This window comes from Drosophila ananassae, chromosome 2R, assembly GCF_017639315.1.
Source record: "Drosophila ananassae strain 14024-0371.13 chromosome 2R, ASM1763931v2, whole genome shotgun sequence".
Classification (NCBI taxonomy): domain Eukaryota; kingdom Metazoa; phylum Arthropoda; class Insecta; order Diptera; family Drosophilidae; genus Drosophila; species Drosophila ananassae.
Genome location: NC_057928.1, coordinates 13,067,202 through 13,094,872, shown reverse-complemented (window position 1 = coordinate 13,094,872; position 27,671 = coordinate 13,067,202). Strand labels below are relative to the sequence as shown.

Here is a 27,671-nt window from a genome sequence, read left to right as displayed (position 1 = left end):
CTCTCTTGAATTATTCATCTTCAGATAGTTATGATCTATCCAGTGATGAAAATCTATCCAGTTTCCAAACCTTTTGTGTAAAAGAAGTTGGTATTTTTCTGTTCAAATATTTAGAAGTTGGTTGTATTTTGTTTCGATGAAAATGAAGAGGTCCAAGATAAAGAACAGAGTCGATAAAGAAGAAATTAAATTAACAGAAAAAAGGTTTATTTTTCGAAAATTCAAAAATACCAAACTGGTTTCGCGGCTTGATGATTATTCGAACCTCTTGCTCGAATGCAACTGCAATAGGTTGGATGGAACGGCAATATGCACTGAGACCAGACGTAAAACTCAATAAAAATACCAAAAAAAGCATAATTTTTAAGCAAAAACTATGGTTACTCTGCAATTTCCACGGTTGCCAGAACGAGAGATCCGATGCAACATGTCGTATCGAGCGAGAGGTAAATATAAGATTCCATATAGACGTCTCTCTCGCACTCAGCTGTAGAATGTAAAATCATCAGCCCTGGTGCAATCGAATAATCGAGTGGATGCCCCCCCAAATCCAAGAAATAGTCCCAACCGCGGCGCCATACTGCTTCAACCAACAAGCTGAACGAACGTGCGTCGCGGACTAACGCGTTAGTTTTTGTTTGTGTCGCGCTGATTGAATTGAAATTCGTGGTGAAAATCGGTTCTTCTCTTGAAATTGAAATAATTGTGAAGTTGAGGCGCACACCTGTTGACCCTGGTGACGCCCACGCCAAGCAGCTACTCTTGTTCTTCCTGCACCGCTCCGTGTACCGCTGCGCGCGTCGCTTTCTCACCTGCAGCGCAGTCGCAGCAGCAACAGCAGCCGCAGCAGCAGCCGATTGCTAAACAAAAAAATAAAGTGTGATTTTTACGGATCCAAGTTTTATATAATAACATCACAAAAAGCAACAACACACAACAACTCAGCAAACCTGTTACTAGCTGTTACCAGCTTCGAATCCGATTCCGAATCCCCATAATAGTGTGAAACAAATTCTCGGCCCCATAACTACACACACAACAATATAATCCCATTCCCATAGTTCCGATCCGATCAGACATCTCTACTATATAAAATACTATACCTCCTACCCCCTCTATATCTTTCCCCCACCCCCTGTCATCATCGTTCGAAATGCAAAATTGAGTGGAGTTCTACGGTGGAGTGGAGTGCAGAGTTAAGCAAAAAAAAAAAAAAGTTAATAAATCGTGGCTTTTTGGTGTAAATAGAAGTGCTTCTACACACACACACACCCATACACTAAAGAAGGCAGGCCAGGATCCAAGAGCGGAGGAGCCAAAATGAATAAAACCTGTGCGCGTTGTCAGAAGGTGGTCTATCCCATCGAGGAGCTCAAGTGTCTGGATAAAGTGAGTATTTTCTTCAAAATCTATATATTCAAATTCTACATTTTTCTATTCTACACAATTCTACAATTGCTGTGTTGCTCCTTTGTTTTATTTTTCCTGGATTCTGTTATTGGCGGCGTGGAGCACTTGTTGGGGCTGGGAGTTAGAACGGCACGGCTAGCTAGAGCACATGGCTCTCGCTCTCGCTCTTCCCCCCCCATTGATCATGCGTGCCTTTTGCTCTGTTTCTCTGTTTATTATCCTATGCTTAATAACTAAAAAAAAAAAAAAAAAGTTGTTTGGCTGCCTTTCGCTTCAAAAAAATAACGGTGCAGATTTCAGTGTCTCTCAGTGTGTGTGTGAGAGTGGGTGTAGTAGCTTTCTTCTAGGGAAATTATATTTCCCCAAAATCATATTTGAAATTTATTAATCATCTTATATTTTTTTTTTCTCTGTATTTGTGCGCGGGTGGCTACAACAATAATAATAATAACTATTTTCGCCAACTCAGGAAATTTCTACAATTGCTTTTAATTTGCTTTGTCGCTGCCTGCTTCCGCTGGCAGAATTTTTGGATCTCTTTCTCTTCGGCTAACTGGCTTTCTGCGGCGCTTGTTGCAAGCTTTTTAACTATCTTTTTTGTCTTTTTTTTTCTCATTTTTTTTCTCATTTTTGAGCTGCAGCTGCTTTTGTTGTTGTTTTTTTTTTTGTGGCCAACAAAAGCAAATCCGTTGACCGACCTTGAGCGCATATTTTCGAGACTTGAGACCAGTTTGGTGCGTTCTCACACCCAGGCCTAAAAAATACCCCCGAAACAGTGGTGTTCACATAATTAGCACCCAGTTAAAAAAAAATCTCTCAAAAAGTTGAGAAATTCAATTAAAAATTCAATTGAAAATTGTGAAATTTCAATTAAAAATCTCTTATCTGTTCAATTCCAATTATTACCCAATTAGGTTACCCTTTGACCTTCTCGGGAAATGCAATATTGATATTTTTTTTTTTTCAAACTATTCTCCAGTCCAAGGTATCATTAGCCGGCTTTCTTCTCGTTTCTGTTTCTTCTCGAACTGTGTGCTTATTGGCTTATGTTTAATTCCAGTTTATTTTTGTTTTTTATTGAACTTTTCTGATGTCTGAGACTTGAGACGGCGGCCCCTTCTTTAATTTCCACTGCTGGTATAGTATTTTTTTTATTTTTTGCCCTTGGCTGAGCTGGCAATCTACTGTTTATGTTTGTGTTTCTGTTTCTTTGAAATTGGGGAGCTGATAACGGTTCAATCGAGACGAGAGACAAACATTTAAACATTTACAGAGTCAGTTTCCCCCTTTTTTTTTTTTTTTTTTTTTTGATTCAAGTCGCATCGCAAACGATTCGAATCGAATCGAATCCATCAACAAATTCCGATTGGCATTCGCTGCAATCAGCTTCGGCTTCGGGTATCAGCGTTGAAACGTGTCACTCCCCAAGACCCACCCACCTCCTCCCAGGCTGCCCCACACTCTACTCTCCTACTATCCTCAACAACATCCTAATTATAGACTCGAACTCGGATTCTCTCCGGTTGCTACATTGCGAGAAAAATGACATAATATTTGGAATTTTGCTCAAGGGGTAATAGGGTTAGTTGGTGTGAGAAAATATAAAGTATTTGTGATATTTTCTTCATGAAACTATTGAGAAACAATCTAGTTATTATAGAAATAAATAGAATAGAATAAATAGAATAGAAATATATCTAGAATAAATAGAAAAATATAGAATTTTTTTGGGGAAAATATAAACAAATATGGGAGAGGCTTGGGAAAAAGGTTCATTATTTTGTTATTTTTAACTCTATTCTGGCTCATCTTAAATCCAAAAATCAATATTATATCGTTAAAAAATAGATTTTTCCAACTAATGCTGGAAGGGTTTTACGAAATGTTCTATTTTTTTATTTTTTAGAACACTTGGAAGTTGAAAAACAGGATTTTTAGCGAAAAAACGGTTTAATTTTGCATTATAGAACAAAAAAATATTCAATTTAAATTAAATTTTCTGTTTGGTAAATAATATTTAGAAACTGTCAACCAAATTTCAAAACAAAAGGTTCAGTAGTTTTCGAGTTATAATGATCAGAGACTTCAAAAACATGAAAGTTTTGGGGGAAAAAGGTTTCAAAGTGTTAAAAACAAACAAATAAAAAGAAAAATTTATAAATAAATCTCTAATCTGTTAAGTATTTAGAACTATTTAAAAATTATTAAAAAATAATGTAAAAGAAATGTTTAGAAAACTATCCCCCCTTAATTTTTATTGGTTAATTGTATGATGATCCTATTGTTTAGATTTAAAATAATATAATAGATCCTACTGACCTTTTCCCCCTGTGTATCTTCTCATCGACCGAGTCAGCAATTCCTAATTATAGACAATGGAGTAATGAAAACTATTTTAAAGTCACAAGACGCAATGAAGTCGGTTATAAAACATTTACACACTCGTCTGCGTGTGTTTTTGGCCTAATGGAAATGGAAATGCTGAAAGTTGTAAACACAGACTCAAGGGAGGACTGGGACTGAAAGTATGAGAGGCATAAGTTTACCTTTACATTAAATAGCATTAGTTTTCTTTTGTAGTTTCGTGTTTGAGTTTTCTGTTTTGCCAGCATTTTGTAGTTTAGTCCATGGGGTGTGTCATGGGGTGTCGGGTGTGTGAGCTCTGATTGCAAAATAATTTTAAATGTATACATTACTTGGGGTTGGGTAATGGAACGCAATGAGATCAGAGGCCTGTCTGCCTTGGGGGTTCAATCAGATTTTTGTTTAAGATTTATTTTTTGAGAAAAATAATTTATTTAACCCAACAGCTATTTTATTTGTTAATGAAGCCTAACTGAAGAATCCCATGAGATCAGAATTTGTAGAAAAAAAAAGTATTGTTTTCGTTCAGCTTCCGTCATGAATAAGTAAATTGAACAATTGTTATTAGCTCATTGAACGGCAGAGTATTTTTTTTTTTCTATTATTCGCGAATCAATCCAGTTAGGGATGGGGGAGTCTGAAGGGACATTTTTGCAATAGGATTTGTGCTATCTGCACGTGACACATCCTGGATATAGAAATCGATACTCGTGACGGCAATAAACGGGAATTTTATACCAATTATCTCTTATTTCTGTCTTCTACACACACACACTCACACTCACATACCAAGTGACGTTGGCACGCGAATATATTTGAGAGAGAGAAATGCCTTTTTAAATATACCGTTAAAGTTTTGCGGCACTTTCCAGGCGCATCGCTGTCGGCATTTTGTTAATCGATTTTTGATAACAGAAACAGAAAAAAAAAACAAATGGAGAAGTCAACTTCAGAGTCCAACTGACTGTTAGGGGGCTTGTAGAAGTGCAGAATGTGCTGCCTCAGCCCTGAGTTCGGAGTCCTGCCTATATCCTTTCTGGCTGTCGCTTCTGTTGCCAATTTCATTTATCTCTGAGCTTTATATTTTCCTTCCTGCTGTTGTTCTACCCGTTACCAATTAGAAGTTAAGGGTATGATGGGATTTTTTTTTTTACCAAAAATCAAACAAAAAACTAGATTATTAATCTTTTCTACTTAATAATTCCCTTAGCAGAGATGAAACTCTACAAAAATATCGATAAAAATCCCTACTACACGGTATTAGTGTGACCAAGACTGTAATTTTTCACGTAATAGTCTTTGTGTTGCATTTTTCGCTTTATATTTTGCACGAAATATGTGAGTTTGACTTTTGCTTTGCTCTTTATTTGGCTTTGGCTTTGGCCTGGACTTTTTTGGGTCTCACTTTTTGCCATCAGTGAGTTTTTCGCCATCGGAGCCACAAAACACGACGAACGATTATTTCATGCTTGCAAGGAAAGTAAATGACCCCTTTGTTGTCATGTTGTCATGGGTAGCCAGGGAACAGGGAGCAGGGAGCTCCTCCTTCTCCTCCTCCTGCCTTCTTACAGATACTACTATACCCGTAGCTATATAGGAACGTGCCAGTTTTGGGCCAGGCCTTTTCTGGCCAATTTCTCGTCTCTAGCCCGAGAGTGGCACACAAAGAGGCAGCGAAGCATCAAAAATAAAAGCGTCGCCGTCCGTTTGACTTCGTTTGCCACTTAACGCCGCTAACAGCCCACCACTCCTCCCGGGTCGTTCCTGTCATGGCACACATTTGCACTTCTGCTCCCTCCTCCGCCATCACTTCTCTCTGGGCCATGTTTTAATTTTTGCATCCTTTCGAGTGACAAATGACTACAGCAACAAACTTCAAAGCGGCGGAATAGGAATCGGAAGCAGGCTTTTGGCTATAAAAAGTGTCTTTATTCCCAAACTACGCCTACAAATTGGTTAAAATTCTACCAAACTATCCATCTATAGTCTCTAGTTTGAATAAAAACTTTTCTATATTTTAGAAAATTAATTAAAAAAAAACAGACAATTTTTTTCAGTGACCTAGTGCCTCTTTTATGAGGCGGCACCACTCGAAGACGACTTTTTTGCTTTCGGAAGCCACCGCGATGGCTCAAAAAGCCGTGGAAGAAGAATGACAATAGCTTTATGTATTTATTTATATAAAATTTTCTCTCTTCACTCTTGACCGGGCCGGACTAGAGCCCCTGAGCCACTTCACCTCCTCCATCACTTCACTCAAGACTCGAAACTAAAGTTCACTTTTGCATGACAATCAATTTTTCAGTGCAACGATGAGGCAGGGGCAGGTGAGGTACAAAAGGGGCAAACAACAGGGAATGGGAATGGGATGTGCACCAATTGAGGCATGAAAATAAAAGTGGTCATCCGGATAAGGGGGCAACAAGATGCAGAAGCGGCGATAGAAGAGGGGACACAATATTGTGACTTGTCGCTCTTCTGCATCTCAAAGTTTATGGCCACTTCCTCCCAGTCTTCCTCCCAGGCAACCTTACCTGGTTAGGCTGTACACCAGTTCACCAGCTTACCCGTTTCATTGTCTTTGTGGCTTGTGAGAACTATTACGGGGGACTATTACGAGTGCGGGACCCGCACTTGCCAGATGATGCAATTGTCTTCCTTCCCAAAACCCTCTTTTTTTCACTCACTTTCGCTTCTCCCTCTAATCTCCGGCGGAATCTTTGGTTTCTGCCCCCATTTCCACTCATTAGGCTTCGCTTTCAAGAGTCACTAGCTTGCCAATTTTTTTCCTTTTCTTACTGAGATGGAAAGCAAACTATCGACGATGAAAAAGAGGCCTTTGAAGACTCCCAAACTCCCAGACAAAACAGAATTTTCTATGCCTCGCAACTTCAAAGTCAAGATTTCTATGCTATTTTCTTTCGTCACAAAAAAAAATGAAAGAGAAGAAAATAGGAAGAAAAAAAAACTTGACTGCTTTTGTGTCCCAAAGTTGTAAAATGTAACTTTTTTTGTCCAATTCGGAAAGTGGAAATCGTCGTGGAAGTTGTTTGGAAACTTTAAATAGCTTCTGGCTTGGCGGCCAGTGGTTTGCATTATATTCTTTGTGTGTTTCTTGGAGGGCTTTTCGGTTTCCCTCCAATTAAATGTTTCCCATTGTGGGCTAGCTTCTTTATTCCATAATTAATTTCGATGCTCAAATTTTGACTAATGACCAAAAAAAAAAAAAAAGAGAAGAATGGAGACTATGATTGAAGAGCGTCAGACAGAACCAGTTTTTGGGTCAAGCGCTTTCTCGAAACCAAATTAGTTGAATTCTTCGCTGAAGTTCAATTTGTTTCTTCTGATTTCCTCGTCAGAGTTTCCTGTCCATTTGGTCTTTGTCTTCCGACTACCAACCCGACGTCTTTTTAATTGTTTTTCCAACCAACCTCCCTTCTCTATAAGTACTTTTCTTTTGTTGCTGTGAAATTATATTATTTTAATGCGCATTTGCTTTTGTCACTTGTACGGAGGAGGAGTTGGACGCACTTACTGGACTGGACGTCTTCTAAAAGACAAGGGGAACTGGCACCGCTGCCTCCTTCTTGAAAAAAATTGCTTTGTTTAAATTCAATTGATCTTTATTAACTGAGGGGAGGGAGGAGAACTGGTAACGAAAACACATCCAAGGGGAAAGATCACTGGAGGGGTCTCTCTGCCAACGACTCGTGTAAATTCGAAGGGGGAGACAACAAGTTGAACTCGTCCCTCTGGTTTCTGTCTTTTTTTCTCTGTTTTTTTCCCATTTAGGCATTTGCATGACTTTCGTCGTCATCATCCAATTGATCCCCGCATGCAAGTCTCCAATAAAATGAGTCTCTGGGGTGGGTTTTCTATCTTTGGGTCGCTTGTTGCATCTCCGCCATGGATTATTTATAGAGGGGAGAGCGGTGGAAGCGGGTGATGGAAGAGTTCAAGTGGTTGCTTGACTCTCGAGTTGCCTTGCACTTGAGGTTTCTTCGCGTTGCTCCGTTTCTTCTCCCATTTGCTCTAGTTTTTCATTATTTTTAGTACTAAAGGGATGAGATAGATCTAAGACACACCTGTACATGGTTTTAGACAAAGTTAATACTGAAAATGATACTAGATTTAATGTAAACTGTTGTAAAGTACTTACACTTCGTCACCTACCTGATCTGCCGTCCTATAACTGTCGAGCGATATTAGCACGACTAATCACGAGGTATCGATAAAAGCTTCGAGGTTGGTCTACCTGGACTGCCATCCTGTAACTGTAAAGAGCGATCAAGGAGGTTTGCGATATTAGCACGACTAAGCACGATATATCGTTAAAAGCTTAGAGATTGGTCGCCCTGGACTGCCATCCTGTAACTGTAAAGCGATCAATGAGTGTTGCGATATTAGTACGACTAAGCTCGATGTATCGATAAAAGCTTTATCATTCTTAGTGTTAGCGATGGACCAACCTCTATTTCATCGCCAAAATGATAGTGATGACCAGACTAAGCTTTTTTTGTAATTGCTAAAAATTGTCCTAATTAAGCCCCTAATATCACTTACAATTACCAAAATTCCCTTTGCGATTATCTCTTTAAACGACATCTGGAGTGACAGGGTTAAGTCGCAGCGAAATCTTTTCTATTATTCAACTGTGCCCCACATCGGTGATGCCCCAAACCGCAGTCTGTTGCCGCATCTGGTACTGTGCCGTGCCCCATGCCCCATGCCCCATGCCCCACATTCGAAAGTTTCGCTTGTTAGGCTTGTGCGGCAAAAGGAGCTCCACCTAATTAATAATTAAGTTAGTTCTTTAAAGCTAGAGACTCGAACTGATTGGCTAATAGGGCTCTTTATAAACTTGCTCTGCTTCTAATCACATAAGCCCTGCGATTTAGATTCAAATTTGCATTTCTCACATTTGTCTTTCTCTGGGAAATGTGTGGGAAATGGCCTGTGGTGCTTCCAGGGAAACTCAAATAGAACTCCTAACAAGTGACACGCCAATTGGTGCAAGTGTGTGAAGTTTTCTGACGTTTATAAATTAAACAAACAAAAATGCTGAAAACGTCAGCTGAAAACTGAACGAACAGAACTGTGAGAGCTCTATTTTCTATTGACTTTGCTAATTGACTGAAGCGAAGGGCTGAGAGGGATTGGGGGAATTGGAAGCCGCCTGGGTGTGAAATGGCTTAAAAGTTACATGGGAATGGAATTTTAGAGTAGTTTTTAAACTGAGAAGGAGAAACTTCAAATATATGGAAAGAAATGTGAAACTGATACATTTAATTTCATTTTAATTTCAAATAATTCTCTCTCTCCCATCAACTATTAATCTTATTTTAGACAATTAGAAGTGGAATCTTGAATTAGATAATCGGGGATGTCACAAGTGATCTACAACAGGGGTCGTCTAGCCACAAATCACTTTCTAATTGGGTTTATCAGAGCCGGCTCACACGTTCGATTCCCATGGGGGTGTGGGGCTAGACTGGAACTGGAGCTGGAGTGGAGGAGTAGCATATGGTAATCGTTATATATGCATATTCAAGACCCTGATCCACCGACCGCCTGCACAAAAACGTCAGACAAACAAAGAGGAAACATATATCACAAGAGCGTTGGTAATTCCCAATTTAAACAGAGAAGAGCAAACAGACATTTGATTGCGGCTGAGGAGCATTAGGAGATGGGGGTTTCTTCTTCGCTGTCTATTTTTCCAGCTCCACCTCCAGCTCCAGCTGCAGCTCCCCACGTGAAATCAAAACCCACTTGCAGTTGCCAGTTGTGCCAGCTGGAGTAGCTTCTGCAGATGACGACGAAGAAGCTTCAGGAGGAACTTTACTTTTCCGTTGAAGTTCCACGAGCAGCAAGTTGCAAGCTGGCTGGGAGGTGGGCGGCATCGGCGGCATCACTTAGGGGGCTTATCAAGGGGCGCTGAAAGAGATGGGGGAATCCGGGAATCCGGCTGATGAGGCGGAAGTGAAAGCGTCCAAGCAGAATTAAATCACTTCCTCTCTCCACAAAGGGCATTTCTTTTGGGGATACCCTTTGCAGATGATAATATTGATAGTTTCGATGACTTAAGCTTTGATTTTCTATTATTAAATAATTAGGAATTATCTTTTATCGATAGTTATCGTTATTTCAATTAGGTTTATTGAATTGTAAAGATTATTGCGAAAATCAAACCCCTTTTTTGGGGATACCCTGTAAGGCAGATAATACAAATATTTGAAGATTGTAGCCTCTCAGAACTTTCAATTCTATTAGCAATTAAAAACTAATTTGGCACTTTCTTTTATCGTCAATTTATCGGCAATTATCGCCTATCGTTATCAGAAATAATACCACAAATGCCATCACTCATAGAACCGTAAAGTTTATTGCCAAAGGCCAACCAATTAAAATCGATAAAATACATTCAAAACTTTCCATTTATTTAGACTATAAGAAGGGTATTCCAAACCCCACTAGACCCCACTAATCTAACCAATTTGTGGAGAGCTCATTAGGCTTTCTTTTGGCAAGCCATGTCTGCCAGGTCTTGGCCAAAAAGCAACTGCAAGTTCAGGTTTTTGGTCAATTTAACACGCCCTGCCACGCTCTGTTTGCCACACACCGTTGCCTTTTTATTGTTTAGTTTTATTTTTATTTATTTTTATCATTATATGTCTGCTGACGTAAGGTCAAGGTGTATCGGCTTAGTACGCTCCCCGAATAATGAAGAATTTAACCAAAAATGGCAAACAGAGAATTGTCATCGTCGATCTGGTGACTCATTCCGTCGATCACTCCCCTGTGGTATCTGGAAAGTGATTGGATTTCTAGTCGGTGGAGTCGGGGAGTCGGTGAGGTGGTCTGTGGGACAAATATTGAATGGTTCGACTGGCCAGCCTGCCTTATATGGTGGTCTACACATGACATAATTGTCATTATCAGCCACAACTGCCGTTGAGGAGCGTTAAGTAAGCCGGGGCGAGTGGTTTTTAATTGTTTTTGTTGTCGCGGCGAGCAGTTTTGAGGCCCAATTTGGTCAGGCAATGCGACTATAATTGAATATTTTCCCCGAGTTGTTGTTTGCTTATGCAATTCTCACTTACTGGCCATCTCTGGCATTTTCACACGCCGAAAAAGGGCGGAAAATGTAGGGGGATTTTGGAAAAACAGGAAGAGAGTCTATAGACTCTATATTGATTGGCATCTACTTTCAATTTCATTCAATTGCTAAAAGTTTACCCGATAATGAGTCACTCAATCGGAGTGTCATAAATTGAATTTAATTTCCAGATAGAGTCTAGCTGCCTTTGTTCGAGTTGCAGTGGGAAACTGGTACTTGCTTTTGGATTTTGCAATTATTATGGTCGTAGAGAGAGGGGCCTGTGTGTACAATTTACATTTAAACAGACCTGTCTTTTGTTATGTTATATCTGGAAAACATGACGCAATCTCTCGCTGAAATTAGAGTCTGAAATCACAGTCTACCAGCCATATATGGTCTGAATAATAACAAGTAAGGTGTTTGATTTTGTGATTAAATTCCTCCCGAGTGATTCATTGGTTGTGAAAGTCGAGATAACCAGAGTGGTAAGGGTATCTCGAAGAACTCGGATCTTTGATTGGCTTGAACATATGGATCGGATCGGATCGGATCGTATTTGCCTCAACCTCATTCCATGCCACATTCCTTGGCAGTCTTTGGGTTATGTCACTATTACTTTGGGGTTTCTCTTTAAAATCTCTTTTTATGGTTATTGTTTTTTCAACATATTTGCACGTACGCTGCTTCTCTGGTCTCTCAGCTCTGGAGCACTGATATAATCAAATTATTTGTTTATTAATTTCATTTATTCTTCCCCCCAAGAAGAAGTGGGAGGCGTGAGATCTCGGCCACCAGCTGCGTTCGCTTTTCGCTTTTTATTTCGCATTTTTTCTCCAGTTTTTGTGGCGAGAGAGGTCTTCGAGTGCGGATGACTCACTTGCCAGCAATGCCGAGTGCTCCAAACTGAAGAGGAATGGGGCTGGTACTGGTACTGGAACTGAGAACAGAAACAGTGTTGTCTTCTGGTGGGGACAACTCCATTCCACTTGGAGTACAGTGGTCTGAGGAAGACATAGAAGTGTATCTTGAGCTAAAGTTGTTTATAAATAGATAAAATAAATATAAAAGGTAGATTTAAATATTTAATTTCTTATCTTTTATGAGTAATAGCTTTCAGTTTAGGCTTCCCTAGTTCTTTTGATTAAAAAAAGTGGTTTAAAGGGGGAGTGGCCTTAAATCATGATTAATATCCAAAGCTGTCAGGGGGGAAAGAGGTTCTCAGCTATAAATAATAGCATTTAAGAGTAGTCTACTCCCCACTCCCCTTCGAACTTTAATTTGTGCTTCAAGAAAAGTGGAAACTTCGCTCGGACAATGGACTCCAAAAGCATCGCTCTCCACTGAATAGCCATAGAAGCCATTCTTTGACTGACCGGCAAACAAAAACCGAAATCAAAAAAGGCCAGCAGCCAGTTCCAGCTGGGAAACTGGACAAAACAAGGACAATCAACATCCAACAACAAACAACAAACAATACGATTTGTGGAATCAGTTTTGGTCTCGTGTCTGGCTCGTGTTTGCCTTTTGCCGCTTGCCGTTTGGCATTTGAAGTGTTTATTGTCGAGAAGTTTTGACAATCCGCTATTGAAATACCATCCCAGGGGGTTATGTTCTTCTCAGTTCTTAGTTCTCTTTCGAGTTAAGCGAGAACTTCGTCACGAATATAGAGAAGCTATAGAAGCTACAGTCCAATCACTGCCAGAGAGACAATCAATTCGAATTCTAGTTCCCAAAAACTCTGAAATCATAGGAATAAGAGGGTCTAGTATTGAGCAAACTTTCTTTACAAAAAAATGGCCAAATATCACTTAGAGTTCATCGGCAACCACTTGTATCTGTGTGCTCCCATTTTGAAGTGGCCCAGTTCCATGCTAATTTTGAAGAAATCACTTTGACACTTCAAGCCCCTCTTTTTTTTTGGGTAGAAACTTATAAATAGATCTTTTTTTTTTGTTACCAATTTTATTGTTGACTTTTGTGGTTGTTTGTGGAGCTGCTCATTGGCCTCATTTGTCATTCGCTTTTGCTTGCCGTGGTAATCCGAGATTTTCCTGCTCCAGTCTTGGAGTCACTACGCCCTGGCTCTGTCCCAGTCCCAGTCCCTGCCCATTCTCTGCCCTGTCTCTGGGCCATTTCGTGGCTCATGCCAATTGTTTTTATCGCCACTTTTGGTCGAAACCGAAAACGAAAACGTTGAAAGCGTGCAAATTCGAATGCAAATTTAACACCTCGTCGTGGTTGACAAAAAAAAAAACGAAAACAACACAGAAGAGGAAACGTTTAACTTTTGAAAATTGAGCCGCAAATTGAAAATCAAGACGAGAAGCGGACAAAAGTCCAGAAACTGGGTTAACGCGAGCATAGAAAATGGAAATGGAAATTGAAATTGAATGCAGTTGTCGGGGGAGACGACGGCAGTTGACTGACCGTCCAACCGTCCAACCGACCGACCGGCGATTACCTCACCACATGCATCACATATGCCTATGTGTGTGGCACAACACCCACAAATGCGCCAACAAAGGGGGCCAACTGTGACTGCACTTTTGATGGCGAAAGTGAAAATGCATTATGAAGAAATATTTACGAATCAAAATGCTGCAGAAGGCCCTAAACTTATTTTAACTTGTCATGTCATAGTGTTTGAAAATATTGGAATAATTTTTTAAGGAGAACCTATCCATATTCAAGGATCGTTCATCACTAGAAAAGCTTAGCCCCGCTAAGATCTATCGTCTTGTTATCACAGTCTGCTACGGTACTTCAATTGGTGACGAAAGTAAATACTGTAACTGTAATGTAAGGAAATATTTAAGAATCTAGAAGCTAACGGTATCGAATTGTAGAATTAGTGTTTGAAAATGTTGGAATAATTGTTTTAGGAGAACCTATCGATATTCAAGGATCTCCCAGCTCTAGAAAAGCTTAGCCCCGCTAAGATCTATCGACTGCAACGGTAGTTCAATTAGCCTTCTTGGCGACGAAAATGAAACTAATATAAGGAAATATTTACAAATTCAATGGCGATTTTAAGGCTCTAAACAAGTTCTACCATGTCATAGCGGTATAGAGTCAAATATCCATATATATAGATGTTTATATCGATATTCAAGGATCTCCCACCTCTAGAAAAGCTTAGCACCACTAAGATCTATCGACTGCAACGGTAGTTCAATTAGCCCTCATATCTGTAACCCCGAAACCCCAGTGCCCCTGTTACGCATGCCCCCTGGGCTGGAAAGCCACTTCAGCCCAGAGATTCAGTCAGATTCGAGCCGAAAAAGAAAAAATCTGATGATTTATTTCGGTTTCAGTTCAGCGGGGTCAAAGATTGTTTCGCTTTCAGCTTTTCTCCTTCGGTTGGTGGGGGGGAGGGGGACTGGAATGGAATGTGGTGGAGCTCTGACTTTTTTTCATTTTTATTTCGGACATGTTTTTGTTGCTGCAGCTTTCCTCCATTAAACAATTAACTAACGTTGTATTTTTTCGTCTTGTTTTTATTGTTGTTGTTGTAGTCTACACTTTTAATTGTTGTTTAAACTGGTTTGTGATGACTTCTTTTTTTTTTTTGTTTTGGCAACACTTTTTAGCCAGCTTCCAGTCTTCCAGTCGTCGTCGGCTGGTGGTGCTTCTGCGTTGAAAACCAATTAGGAAATATTTTGTACTCCCAACTGGCAGTGAGTACCCTCCCCCTCCCCCCTTTCACATCTCGTTTGCTAATCCGCAGACAAGTTAATCGTTTGTTGACCTCCACGTCAAGGCAACCCAACCATCCGGCCAACTTGGACTGGGATTGGGATGTGGAGCTCTCCTCCATTGCGGTTTTCAGATTTTTTCTTCTTTTTTTTTTTCCTCTTTTGGAAAATTTGCATAACGCGTTGCAGGCAAAACAACAAGAGTCGGGCTATCAAACCGAACTTCCATCAGAACTTCACTTCCCAGCTAGTTGAGATTCAGTATCTCTATCTATATCTGTATCTGTGTCTGTGTCTGTGTCTGTGTGTTTGTTAGCTGGATTCTTCAACTTCAAGCCAAGTCACCACAAATCACGCAACATTTTTAAAGTCTGTTTGTCTGGCTCTCATCTGTCTGGGTTTTGGGGGGGGAAAGCTTATCTAACCAGTTATCTTAACCGAACGGTACTAACTAAGATAGTTAGTAGATATCTTAACTACTCAACTAGAGATACAGAGTATCTGAGATCTGTTAGCTTAAATAGACCTTGAGATATGCAGTATCTTTTGTATCTTTTTTGCTCTCAAATAACTATCTTATGACTTTCATTAGATATTTTCTCATCTGAGCTCTGCTTCCAATTAATTTTTGTTGAAAATATAACTCATAGAACGCATAAATTTCTACTTAACGAAGAGGAACCTTTGAGATGGCTTCTTATGCTTCGCTTGGCCTAGACTTTTCAGTTGCAATGCGCCAATTTGGCTAACAAGCAACAAAGACTGGCAATAGAGCGGCAATATCGCGGCAGTGGCAAGTGGCAAGGGGCAAGGGGCAAGGGGGCATGGGACAAGGGGCAGCAATAATAATATTGCATTCTCAACAATTTCTCTGATTCTCTGATTCTCTGTTTGTAATGCAACGTTTTCTTTTTTCTTTCTCGTTTCAGACATGGCACAAAACGTGTTTCAAATGCACAGAATGCGGCATGGCCCTCAATATGAAAACCTACAAGGGCTACAACAAAATGCCCTACTGCGAGGCGTAAGTTCCCAAAACCCCTAACCATCCTTCCTCCACCTCTTTCTAGCAAGCACAGTGGGGACAATCACGTTAGGAGCTTTTCGCACCCACTCGAAAAACTCGGGGAATCCACCTCCAACTGACTTCCCCTCGCTCGGATGGTCAACCTTGATTTGGTTCGCCTGGCAATCTTCATTAGCGTCGTTTATCTAATCGCTGCCACCTCGGGGGGAGGTTGGAAGAGTAGTAGTTACTACCAAACTACCAGATAACGTTTAAATAAACTGGAAAATTGCTAAAAACTACCAAACTCCAAGGGGGTCTGCCTGCCGGTTGTCGCAAGGAATGCGGAAATGCAGTTGTGGGCCGTTCTAGTTCACCTGGTGGACTAGTTAGATTTCCGGCTGATAAGAGTGCTGGCTAGCTGGTAGTGGGGGGAAATGATATAATACCAGCAGATGGTGGTAGAGGTTGTAACTGGGGCTATAACTTTCTTATCTTTAGGGTTTAAATTCCAAAAATTAAATAAAAATATATGTATATTCTCAGATTTATTCCAGATTTTCAGGGAAGATTGGTTGGATCTCCCCTCTTTTTATTAAAAATATTTATATTTCAATACTTCCTGTGAAAAAAAAAGGATATCCCTACCCTTTGATGGCTAACCGATCATCTCTGAAACCCAAATCTCTACTCCCTGCTGAGCTTTTCATTTGCGATTCGCTTTGGGGAATCGGTGGCACTTGGTTGGGGACACTAAGTCGTCTTACCCCCAAATGAGCAGCTAACCCTGTTTGTTACCATGCAACACCCCCTTTGGGTCGTGTTCTCATTGTTGTAGACAATGTCACACCACACATGGCTCGGACAAGCGGACAAGAGAGCAAGTGTTTGGCTTTCTATTCGCATTGTGGCCAACATCTCATAGTAGTTTTTTTTTTTTTTTTTTTTGTATTTTTTTGGTGCAGTGCGTGGCTGCATTTGCTGGCCTTGAGCCAAAAGCCAGGGGCGGAATTATTCGAGAGGATACCCCCCGGTTTTCCTGTTCTATACTCCATTTTGTCCTGCGACTGCTGCTCTAATGCAGATTTATTGTGGATGCCACCGCTGCGGGAATAAAAATTCCATGCGGATTGAGTTATGCGTCCGTTAGCTCCATTGCGCAGTGCCTCGTGCCTCGTGCCTCTTGCCTCGTGCCACATGCCTCATTGCTCCACAAAACTCTGCTGCCTTTAGTTTTCCCTGTTCCCTGTCGAGTATCACATGTCCTGTTCGCTTTGTGCGAATTCCCACTGATGTCATCGCCTGCATAAATTCCATCCAAAAGAACGCCCCATTATCCGTTTGCCGGCACTTTCACTGCATTTCCTCAAACCGCTTTGCACCTATGTATATCCGGCCAATGTTGCCTCTTGCCACCCGATTACGTGACTCCACGTACTCTAATCCCAAGCCGAGAACCAGATTTTTAATGCTGGATATATTGAAATGGAATGGGGATTTACGGGAAAACTATATTGAATTTTGATTGGAAAGATATGAAGCATCTATAAAGAGTAGAAACTTTATTTTATTGCATATTCATAAATGTTATAAACTTGAGGGAACCAACCCCAGGGTATTCCCAAGACAATACCACAAAACAAAATATTATATATAAGCCAAGTTTGGCCTTCTTCGGTTTGCATTTTGTAATTGCTTGAGAAGTTTCTGCTGCCTGGTGGCCTGACTGGGCCTGACTTCTGGGTTATTGTTCTTGGGACTCTGTTCTCAGTCCGACCGTCTCAGTTCTGCCGACAAAAGATAGTTTCCCATTACGGGTCAAACCGAAAAACTTTTCATAGCCTCTACTCTACTTCTACTCTACTCGCTTTCTTTGGATTTCTGGCTTTCGGGTCAGTCGACATGCGCCCGGTGGGGATAACACGATTGCAATAAATTATGAAGTTCATTCGCAGGATAAATGAGGAAACGTGCAATTAAAGTTGGGCCACATATGAGTGCCATGATGTGCCAGACAACTGATTGTTAATTGGATTGGGGTGGCCCTCAGAAATTATGGCCAAAAGGAGCCAGCTCCCTAGTATGGTTCTCAAGAAGGAAGTGCTCTAGAAACGAACACTTTTGATGGATGGGAACATTTATGTTTCAGATTTAGTGTTTCGTTGGCTTTAAAATGAGTGATTGGATGTTTAAAAATGTTAATTAATTCTTAGTTGAAAGGAAGATTAATTTCTTATACTATTTTATTGGTTTTTTGACTTATAGAATTTAATATATTTTGGAAACTAGCTGCCTTTTCTTAAAAAAACAAAATGCATAGAAGGTTCAAGGCATCTAGAGAGAGATTTTGAGATATTTTATTCTCTAAAGAATCCGATGAACTATGACATAAAATCTATATTATAGATATAGAGAGATTTTGTGATCCTTCATATATGAATCTTTCCTTTTTACAACAAAATCTCTTCACATTTAGAGGATCTAGATCCCCTAGTAGTAATAGACCTACAGATTCTTGAGTTTAAAACACAAAAGAATGTAAATTATCTAAAATAAAGACATTTTTTTCCAATTTTCTTTTAAGGATATAAAATAGTTCTAAAGATAAATAGAGTCTAACCCTCTATTATCCTTTCACATTTAAAACAACAGCCACTAAACCTCAAATCCAACTAACTAAAAATCATATTCAGAAAAGAAAATTGAATGCATTTTCTTGGATTGGAACTGTTTTAAAAGAGGATTGAGGCAAGATGGCAAGTTTCCATTCCCATCCTTCTTCATCCTTTCTCTCCGTGAAAGCAATAGCCATTCTAAAAAGGATCTGGCCGACTTTGTACAACTCGGAGCTTATGGATTCTTTCCCTATTTTTCCCCAAACAAACGAAACTTTCTCCACGCCCTAATTGCATCTTGAAGTAGAAGCCAGGAGCTTCCTGTCCGTTGTCCTACCTAAAGGCCACATTGGAGGACAGGACATTGCAGGAAGCAGGATGCTCGGCTCGGCTTTGGGCCAGGATATGCCAAAAGTGCACTTCCATGTGGCAGAGAGGCAGAGTGGCAGAGTGGAGTGTGTGTGCTGGAATGTGGGTCTATTCATACAATTTTGTATACATTACATTACCAGGCCCCATTTAGTTGGAATTGAACTAGAAAACGAGATGTTTACAATGTCTTGTTTGGGTTTTAGGTTTTTTTTCGCATTTATTGTGAATTTCATTTCGTTTTCCACGAAAAGGGTTAAAAAATACGACAAACATCTGCGGAAAAGGGCTTGGAATACATACAGTATGCGGTATACAGTAGTGCACATTTGTATATATCATTGGCATTTATTTATTAACATAAAAACCCAGTGAACCATGGTCATGCTTATGCCTCATGCCCCATGCCCCATGCCACATGCCCCACATTCCTTGTCTTCTCTCATTTCATTTTGCATCAGATTTTTTGTTGCGGCCTTTTTTCCACTTTCGTTTTGAAATGCGGCTTAAATGTCCGAAGAACAAAACATGCTATATATATATATATCCGATATATGTAGATATATCTTCTCTTGATTACTTAAGCCGCCCTCCCCCTGAAAATCCCCCAAACAATAGCCACAAAAACCTTTTCAATTACCAAAAAAATAGACTCAGAGATGGAGGTTTTGTCTCATTTTTTCAAACATTTTATGCCAAATACAGTAGCTTTGTGGGTCGCCCATGAGCCACTGGGAGTGGTGTCAACTACCTCCTCTCCATATATCACACCTTTTCCTAAAAGACAGCCATGGTACATATGTGTTTAAAAGCTTTAAACACTCTTATGATGGCGCCCTTTCTCTTTCACCGGACTGGGCTTCAAAACTCCATTTCTGTGGCTCAGGTTTGATTGACTGCAACGGATTATGAATGCCAATGATGATGATGATGAGGTGGACAGACGGGTCAGTCCCTGAAACACATAATCACCCAGCTTGGACATGCATTTAATTTCAATTTGAAGGCTTTTGCAAATTATGTGTGAAATGATTTCTCTTTTTCGGGTTATGCAAGCGAATTACACAAATTATCTCTTAAAATTAAGTTAAAAGTATGAGTTATTGAGGAAACTCAATCTAGTGGCAAATTAATCCTCAGTAGAGGAGTAGAGTTGTACTCCCTGGTTCGGTTTCAAATTGATCCATTGCCCAAGAAAAACAATGACAACATGGTTGGACAACAAAAGACTGTCATGGTAACTCAACACCAATCACCAATCACCGGCACACCATGTTCCACATACACAAAATACAACAAAATACAACCAGAAAAATGAAAAATAATACATAAAAGATATATGAAAATGTTGTGCGGAGAGATGAAAACAACTGTGGAAAATCCAGAAAAATATGTTGACATCCAATGAATGTCCAAAACGTTTTTCTTGTTTATATAATAGTGGGGGCTGGGTTTTTGGGATGGCTGGGTGGTGGAATGGACTGGACTGGACTGGACTGCTGTTGCATCCAGATTGGATGGCAGGATGCCGTGGATGTGGTCCAGTTTGATGGGCAGGAATCCCAGATCCAGATCCTGCCATCCCAGCCATCAACAGCAATTTGTGAGGGACATCATTAACAAGAACGACTTTATTAAAATGGAAACTAGATGACTTTAAAATACTCTTTCAAAACTATTAAGAATTAAAGGATATGTGCGAATTAAAATAATGTCCTGGCTCTTTAGTTTTTGATTATCTCTTAGAACGAATCTTAATTATTATGTACACACTGTAAAATTACAAATAAATAAGTACACACTGAAACATTTAATTAGCTGGACATGTACACACTGAAAAGTTAATAAATAAATAGGAAAAAACTAAGAACTATAATTAAATTAACATAACAGACCTGAAAAATTAAAAACAAATTAAAAAACACTAAGAAATAAAATAAACTTAATATGTACACACTTTCTTATTAATTTTTAATAAACCTGTACACACTGAAATAAATTAAAATGTTGTGTACACACTGTCCTGCTTCTTAAGCTTTCCTTTCTCTTCCACTGCTTCCTGCTGCTGTTTTGCTTTATTTAAAAATAAATTAAAATTCTTTGATAATAAAAAAGTAAAAAACAAAAGTAAAGAATAACAAAAAGAGAGTCGAGTCGAGTCCTATCACACACATATTTTTGTACTTGCTGCTAGTGACGTGTATGCTGCCCCATTGCTGTTGCAGTTGCTGTTGCTGCTGCTGTTGGTGTTGCTTTTGTGTTGCAGCTGATCTATTGGGAACGTGCTGAGACATCCGCTGATGGTGGTGGCCTTAAGCATTGTTATGTCATCATTACCAGCTACCAGCTACCAGTATCCAGCAACCAGCAACTTGCAACTGGCAACTAGCAACAGTAGCAGCAGCAGCAATGTGTGGCAGCAACCAATGCAACAGCAATGCGGACGATGCTTTCTGTGGTTCGGGCACGGTTTGTTGCACTTATTCTCCACCTCCACCTCACCCTAACTCTAGTTTCTATCTGCGGCACATACATCTGTACTTGCAACGCATATCGAAGCTTACGGCAACAGCAGAAGCATAAAATATAGTGCATTACTGTTTCTGTTTGACTCTAAATGGGAGTTATTCTGATAATTCAATTATATTTCCTGCAGAAACTGTAACTTTTGTAAACAGTACAGTTCTCTATCATCTACTAAGCAATGATTAAATTAAAGTTAGTATAGAGATTAGAGAGGAAATACATGCCTCGATGCATTTGCTCTCGCCGCATACTGTGGTCATTAAACGGCCTTGTGCCACTATCCCTCATCCCCCAACCCCCACTGACTACTGACTAGTGACTAGTGACCACTACTGACCATCGTACCATCCATATCACAGTGTGTGGTGTGGTCACCTCTGTGCGTGTGCTACAATTTCCCATTGTTTGTCGCTGGTTCTCTGGCATTCCACAGATCCGCAAATTGCAAATTATTGCTCCTCCACCCACCCAGGGCAGGGCTGTAGGCAGCAGCTGTGGGCTATAACCTGTAAGCGATTAGAACACATCGCTAAAATGTCTATAAATATTCAATAATGCCAATTGACTTGCATGCAATTACGTTTACAATATGGTTGGGGCCATCTCCACCCCATCTCCATCGCCTTGTGTACTCTGGCACGCCATATGAGTTTATCAACCTTTCTGGGCGACGGCAGTGAAGTTATCAGTTCTGTTGTCCAATCGATCGATCGATTAGCCGCCCTGACTGACTCACCACGGGCCCAGTATATCCCAGTATCCATTCGCCAAACAAAAAGAGTCAATCGATGGCGAATTTATGATGTCCTGTGGCCTGCCTGCCTGCCTGATTACTTTTATGATATAACAGATGCGCCATGTTATTCCCTGTCAATAATTAAATTGATGTATTAGTCTCTGAGGGAAATGATATTCAAAAATATTATCAGTCATCCATTGTAGTTATTCAAAAATGTTTTATTTTGTGAAGAGAACTTGCCGCTTAACCCATTTTCCAAATAATTAAAATAGCTATTCTACGCTTGGTTTTTATGCAAATTCTTTTCTCTTGACCCCTGTCTTCTATGGAAGACAATGCCAACGGCTTAAACATAAACCCCAAAACATTTCTTTCACCTTTTTTTGTGATAAATTGCATTCAGATGGAGAATAATCTGCCGTTGAATGCCTTTGGCCAACAGAACGCGGTTTTCGGGGCTGTGTTTTAATTGATAAAGTGGTTGAGGAGTGAGGAGTGGGGAGGTCAGAGGTTTTCACACGAAATACAAACCAAAACCGACATGAAATCAGAGATGGATATGCTCTGGCTCGTTATCCCCTCGAGCTGGAGCTCATTCCACCCACCCGAGTGGAATTTCCGTGGAATTAAAGTTGGCCAGACCAGACCAGGCCAGCTGGCGTGGAGAATTCTCCGATTTCTCCTCCACTATGGCCACCGGCAACTGTATGATGATGAACTTTATCTGCGGCCTGCCACAACAACTGACTGCTTAACTCCTCCTAAAAAAAAACACAGATCTACCTATTTTTTACTATTTTTTTTCTTATGTTTTTTTCTGACTTTTCAGACACATACCCAAAGCCAAGGCAACTGCCATTGCAGATACGCCCGAACTGAAACGGTTTGCCGAAAACACGAAAATCCAATCGAACGTTAAATACCATGCTGACTTTGAGAAGGCCAAAGGCAAATTTACACAGGTAGGATAGAGGATAGAGGGAAGTCTCTCAAGGACTAATAGGAATACTAATTATCCTGTTTTGACAGGTGGCTGATGACCCGGAAACGCTGAGGATCAAACAGAACACGAAGCACATATCGAATGTGGCCTATCACGGCGATCTGGAGAAGAAGGCTGCCATGGAGAAGCAACGTGGCTCCGCCGAGGTCTCCGACAGCAGCAGTGAGTACTCCTTTTAGTCCATATCCTGCTCCTCCTAGAACTATCTCCCATTTGTGTATCTATCATCCTATGTATTCATTCTTTGGCTTAGTAATTGTTAGTTTGCTGGGTTGGGTTTAAATGAATTTATTCGAACTTTATTGATTTAATGTGTTTATAATTGTCTATTGACGTCATTCATTGATGCATGCAACCGAGTGTGGCATAAGAGTATTGTTTATTGAATATTTAACAGAGAAAATAATTAACTTTTAATAGAAATACTAAAGCATACCCTTTATCCCCACATTTCTCGCAATTATTATTATCTGTTATGGAACTTACACATCTATTTCTGTCGTTTATGTCACATCTGTCACATGTTGTCATTAATATTGATTATAATTCTTGTTTTTTATGGTTTGTTTTTGTTTTTTTTCTGTTTACTTTCATTATGTTTTTTTGCGGAATTTGTTTATCATTTCGTTGGCACATTCCCCCACATCATCTGCATCTGCATCTGCAACTGCAACTGCAACAAACAACAAAAAACATTGTGTGCTTTCTGAACTACCGTTAACCTAACGAAACAACACTCAACACACAACACACACACATACACTAACAACAACAACAATTGAAACTGTGGAAAATGTTGTATTTAATCCGAAAAAAAAAACAAAAAAAAAATCAAAAGATGAATCGGAATATTTCTCTGAGCAATTGGCAGCTGAACAATTCTCGCAATATGCACCCACAGCCTCACCCATACCGCCAGCCGTGTCACTACACCAGCAACAGCAACACCAACAACAGCAGCTGCAACAACAATACCAGCAACAGTTGCAGCAACAACATCAACACTATCTGCAACAGCAGCAACAGACTCTGCCACCGCCACCCATACAACATCAGCAATACAACACAGCGGCCATAACGCCCACATACCAACAACTCCAACAACAACAGAGAGCACAACAGCAACATCAGCAACAGCAGCAACAGTTGCACGATCCCTATGCCCACTACCAGCAACCACAGGCGTTGCGCCAACAGCATCAACAGCAGCAACAGCAAGCCATTAAACAAGCCTCACATCTGTATCCCACAGCAACATCCCAGCAGCATCAGCAGCAGCAACATCATCAGCAGCAGGTGCAGCAACAGCAACATCAGCAGCAACAGGCGGCAGCTTTGAATCCCCAGCAGCAGGCTCTCAACAGCTACAATGAGATGCGCTCGGCCATACTCCAGAACTCGCATCATCCCAGCGGCAATGCCGTGGATCAGTACGATCAGCAGCAGCATCCGTCGCAGCATCAGCTGCAACAGCACAGCAGCAGCAACACGGCAACAGTGCAACAGCAGCAGCAATCGCATCACAGTTTGTTGAACAACAATCCCAGCAACGGCGGAGGCAGTTCGCAGAACAACCACGCCGCCATCAACAACAATAATGGCCATGGATCCAACAGCCAGATGTTGCCACCACAGCAGATGCGTGGCGGCAGCAACACCGATGTGGCCCAGATGAGAAGCAAGCATAATGTGACTGGAGGACCAGGATCGGGCACAGGCATCGCCGCCCAGAATCATCTGCAGCAGCTGTATGCCTCACCCAACTACGCCACGGTGACGCCATCGGAGAACGCCATCGCTGCCCAGAATCATCTGCAGCAGATATATGCCTCGCCCAACTATGCCGCTGCGACGCCATCGGAGAACGCCATGAATGTGAAGGCGCACTCGAGCAACGGACATGTCCCCAGCCAGCAGCAACTGATGGCCGCCGGCGGAGGTGGAGGTGGTGGCGGCGCCTCCAACAATATCGGGAAGATAGCCGACTACGATCCGTTGACGGATGGACCGCGAGCGGTGCCCACAGCCGGACGTTCCAGCACCACTCTGGTCTACAGCTCCGAGCCGCGCGGCATTGCAGGTGGTAAGTTATCGCAGAAGAGGGGAGAGAGGCTAGCTGGTAGTTCGAGATAGTGCGCTGCTCAGCTAATATCATCATTTTGTCCTTGTCCCAGCTAGAGATATCCTTAGAATATCCTTAAGATTACCCAATTAACTTGTAACTCCATCCACAGGCAACAGTGTCTACCCGAAGAGAATTGGCTCCATTTCGGACATCGATCCGGCCAATGGGATCTATGGATCGCTCACCAGTGCCGAGCAGGCCCACCAGCAGAAGCAACAGCAGTACTACCAACAGGTCCAGATGATGCAGCAACAGGAGCATCCTCCACAGCAGCAGCAGCAGCAGCAGATGCGCCAGCAACCATCCTATGTCTCGCTGCAGGATAAACAGTCGCGCCAGAGCACAGCTTTGGTGAGTTTCTCCCTAAAAAGTAACCCAAAGAGGCGGGAAACCCGACCCAAGATTGACTTCCTTCCAAAAACAAAGAAAGCCATCGGTTTTGGGCGTCACATATTGAATAGAATTCTATTTTGGTTTAGAAACTTTCAAATTTTTCTACTCATTTCGAGAGTATTTGTCTGCTTCTGTATTTGATTTTTGTTTGGAGGAAAAGTTAGTCATAAAAAATGATTATTTTGAAATGTAAATATAATTAGAATTCTTAAGAATTCTTAGAATAAAATAGTATTTATTGCCGAAATTGAATTGTGACTAATAATTTAATAATTTTGCAGCGCGTCTATCGGGCCATCTACGACTATGAGGCGCAGGACGTCGACGAGGTTAGCTTCCGCGAGGGCGATGTCATCTTCGAGGTGGAGTCGATCGATTCTGGCTGGATGACCGGTCGGGTGGAGAGGACCGGCAAGACCGGCATGCTGCCCGCCAACTATGTGGAGCAGGCGGTTATATAATAGGGAATGTTCTACTACTGCTGCTGTCGCCAGCAGTTTGTGGTGATCCTCGTCTGCCTGCTCTACATCCTGCTCGTTCTGGTCTTCTTTGTCAACGTTTTTGTCGCGGATCGCAATATGCACGCGAATCTAATGATGAGAAACTCACATGGGCATGGTCATGGCGGAGGCATAGGAGGAGGAGTGGGCGGCGGAATGGGCGGAGCACCGTCCGGCGGTCACCACAATCACAATCCGTACGACATGCATGGCTACAACCACTACAGCAACTATCATCCGCAAGTGGATCCCAAGCAGCAGCAGGACATGGCCAGGAAGACGCCGAACCAACAGCAGGCCGAGCAGGACATCTACTACTATTTCAATCACGTATTCAGGCGACGAAGGCGATGAAGGGAGGATGATGATGACGGGTACCTCAACCCGCCCAAATCTTAGTGCATTAACTTATACTACACACACACACACACCCCCAAAATACATAAATAGTTATATAATTACTATATATATGAAATATATATTTATAGCCAAGGCAGCGAGTTATGTAAAAAGCGCGAGGTGGAGATACGTTTTGTAAAATTGAATAGTAACCCAACCAAGAACCAACAATCTGATATCCATACTACTATACTATATATTATATAGTGAATAAAAGAGTAACCACACCGGAGAATCGTCAGATATATATGCCATTTGGATCATAGATCTGTATCGATTCGCAGGCTTCTGAATTCTGAGGGCGACCAAGCTAGCCCAGCCAAGTATGCATTTATCTACAGGCCCTTAGAGGAATCAAATTTATAAAGATATTTATTGAAGGATATACAACCTAATCAGCTAACCTAGTGCTCTATATAGCTAACCAATAATATACAGCTTTTTTAGCCCAGAGCATGTTAAGGAGAACGTTTTCTAATTAAATTAGAATTTCACTAAAAAAAAATAATCAATATACAATATATAATGGGGCTTCTGGCTACTAAGGATTTCCCCCTCCATGTTTTCTTAGGCTTTTTTAAAAAGCTTTTTGCACTAGCCTAGTTCAGAGTCCATAGTCCATACTCTGATTTCGATTTGGATATGGAATTGGATTCTTTATCCCTACAATTTTGTCAATTTATTCGTGTAGAAGAGCTCCTCCGGCTCCGGATCCGGGCAAAGGCAAAAGATTTGTTCTTGTTTTTTTTTTCTGTGGGGGAAATACGTGTTTTAATCTATATATATATGATCTATATATAATCTATATATATATTCTTTTTTGTTAAGAAGTTAAGAAAATGATAATATTGTTTGTTTCTCTAGCGTTAAATTATGAAGAAAAGTAAATGGGGAAAATAATTGTTTCGTTTCACAAAAGAAATCCTTGAAAGTGCCTTTAATTTGCTAAAAAGTGTTTTTTAGATAAAAACCAATTTATTAGGTTACCAATAATGCATTATAGATCGCAATTAATATACTAACTAACTTATACATCCAAGATAACAATATTGAGAACGAATTTCAGATGCGAATTAGGGGAATACAGAAGATAGTTTATAATGTGATTGGAGTAATGTTTTTCTATGGCAAGTCAAGCTACATTAACGTATTATTAACTTAATTACACACACTCACCACACACTTGCATTGGAATTTAGACCGCTATTAACGCATTATGGCATTATGCCTTCGAGAAATGCTTCGAGTGCAGAAATCACCCAACAATTACACCAACTAATCTAATCTTATCCTCAAACTGAAGCAGCGCCAAAGGCTTCGTTTTGTGAACGTGTTACAAATAAAATAAAAACTTATGAAAATCTTGCCCTTCTTGTTATTACTCTTATATATTTTATACTATAAGTTTTCGACTATAGGATATGG

At 40.7% G+C, this 27,671-nt stretch overlaps 2 protein-coding genes across 5 annotated transcripts; both read left to right on the top strand.

The window, feature by feature from the left end:
* Positions 1-545: 545 nt before the first annotated feature.
* Positions 546-27,611, top strand: LOC6493378 (LIM and SH3 domain protein Lasp). Of its 4 annotated transcripts, none has more exons than XM_014908870.3 (7): positions 546-1,389; positions 15,501-15,595; positions 22,656-22,788; positions 22,856-22,991; positions 23,731-24,912; positions 25,064-25,305; positions 25,629-27,611. In XM_014908870.3, exons 1-7 carry the CDS (start codon positions 1,321-1,323, stop codon positions 25,806-25,808), a joined length of 2,037 nt encoding a protein of 678 aa, XP_014764356.1. In that variant the 5' UTR covers positions 546-1,320; the 3' UTR covers positions 25,809-27,611. The 4 variants fall into 4 exon arrangements, with proteins under 4 accessions (XP_014764356.1, XP_001957639.2, XP_032309680.1 ...); XM_001957603.4 differs by having other exon boundaries at positions 23,668-24,912; XM_032453789.2 differs by having other exon boundaries at positions 547-1,389; positions 24,082-24,912.
* LOC26514548 (serine, glycine, tyrosine and glutamine-rich protein) lies at positions 25,815-27,611 on the top strand. Its single transcript, XM_014910153.3, has one exon. The coding sequence runs from the start codon at positions 25,815-25,817 to the stop codon at positions 26,199-26,201; it is 387 nt and encodes a 128-aa protein (XP_014765639.1). The 3' UTR covers positions 26,202-27,611.
* Positions 27,612-27,671: the final 60 nt, after the last annotated feature.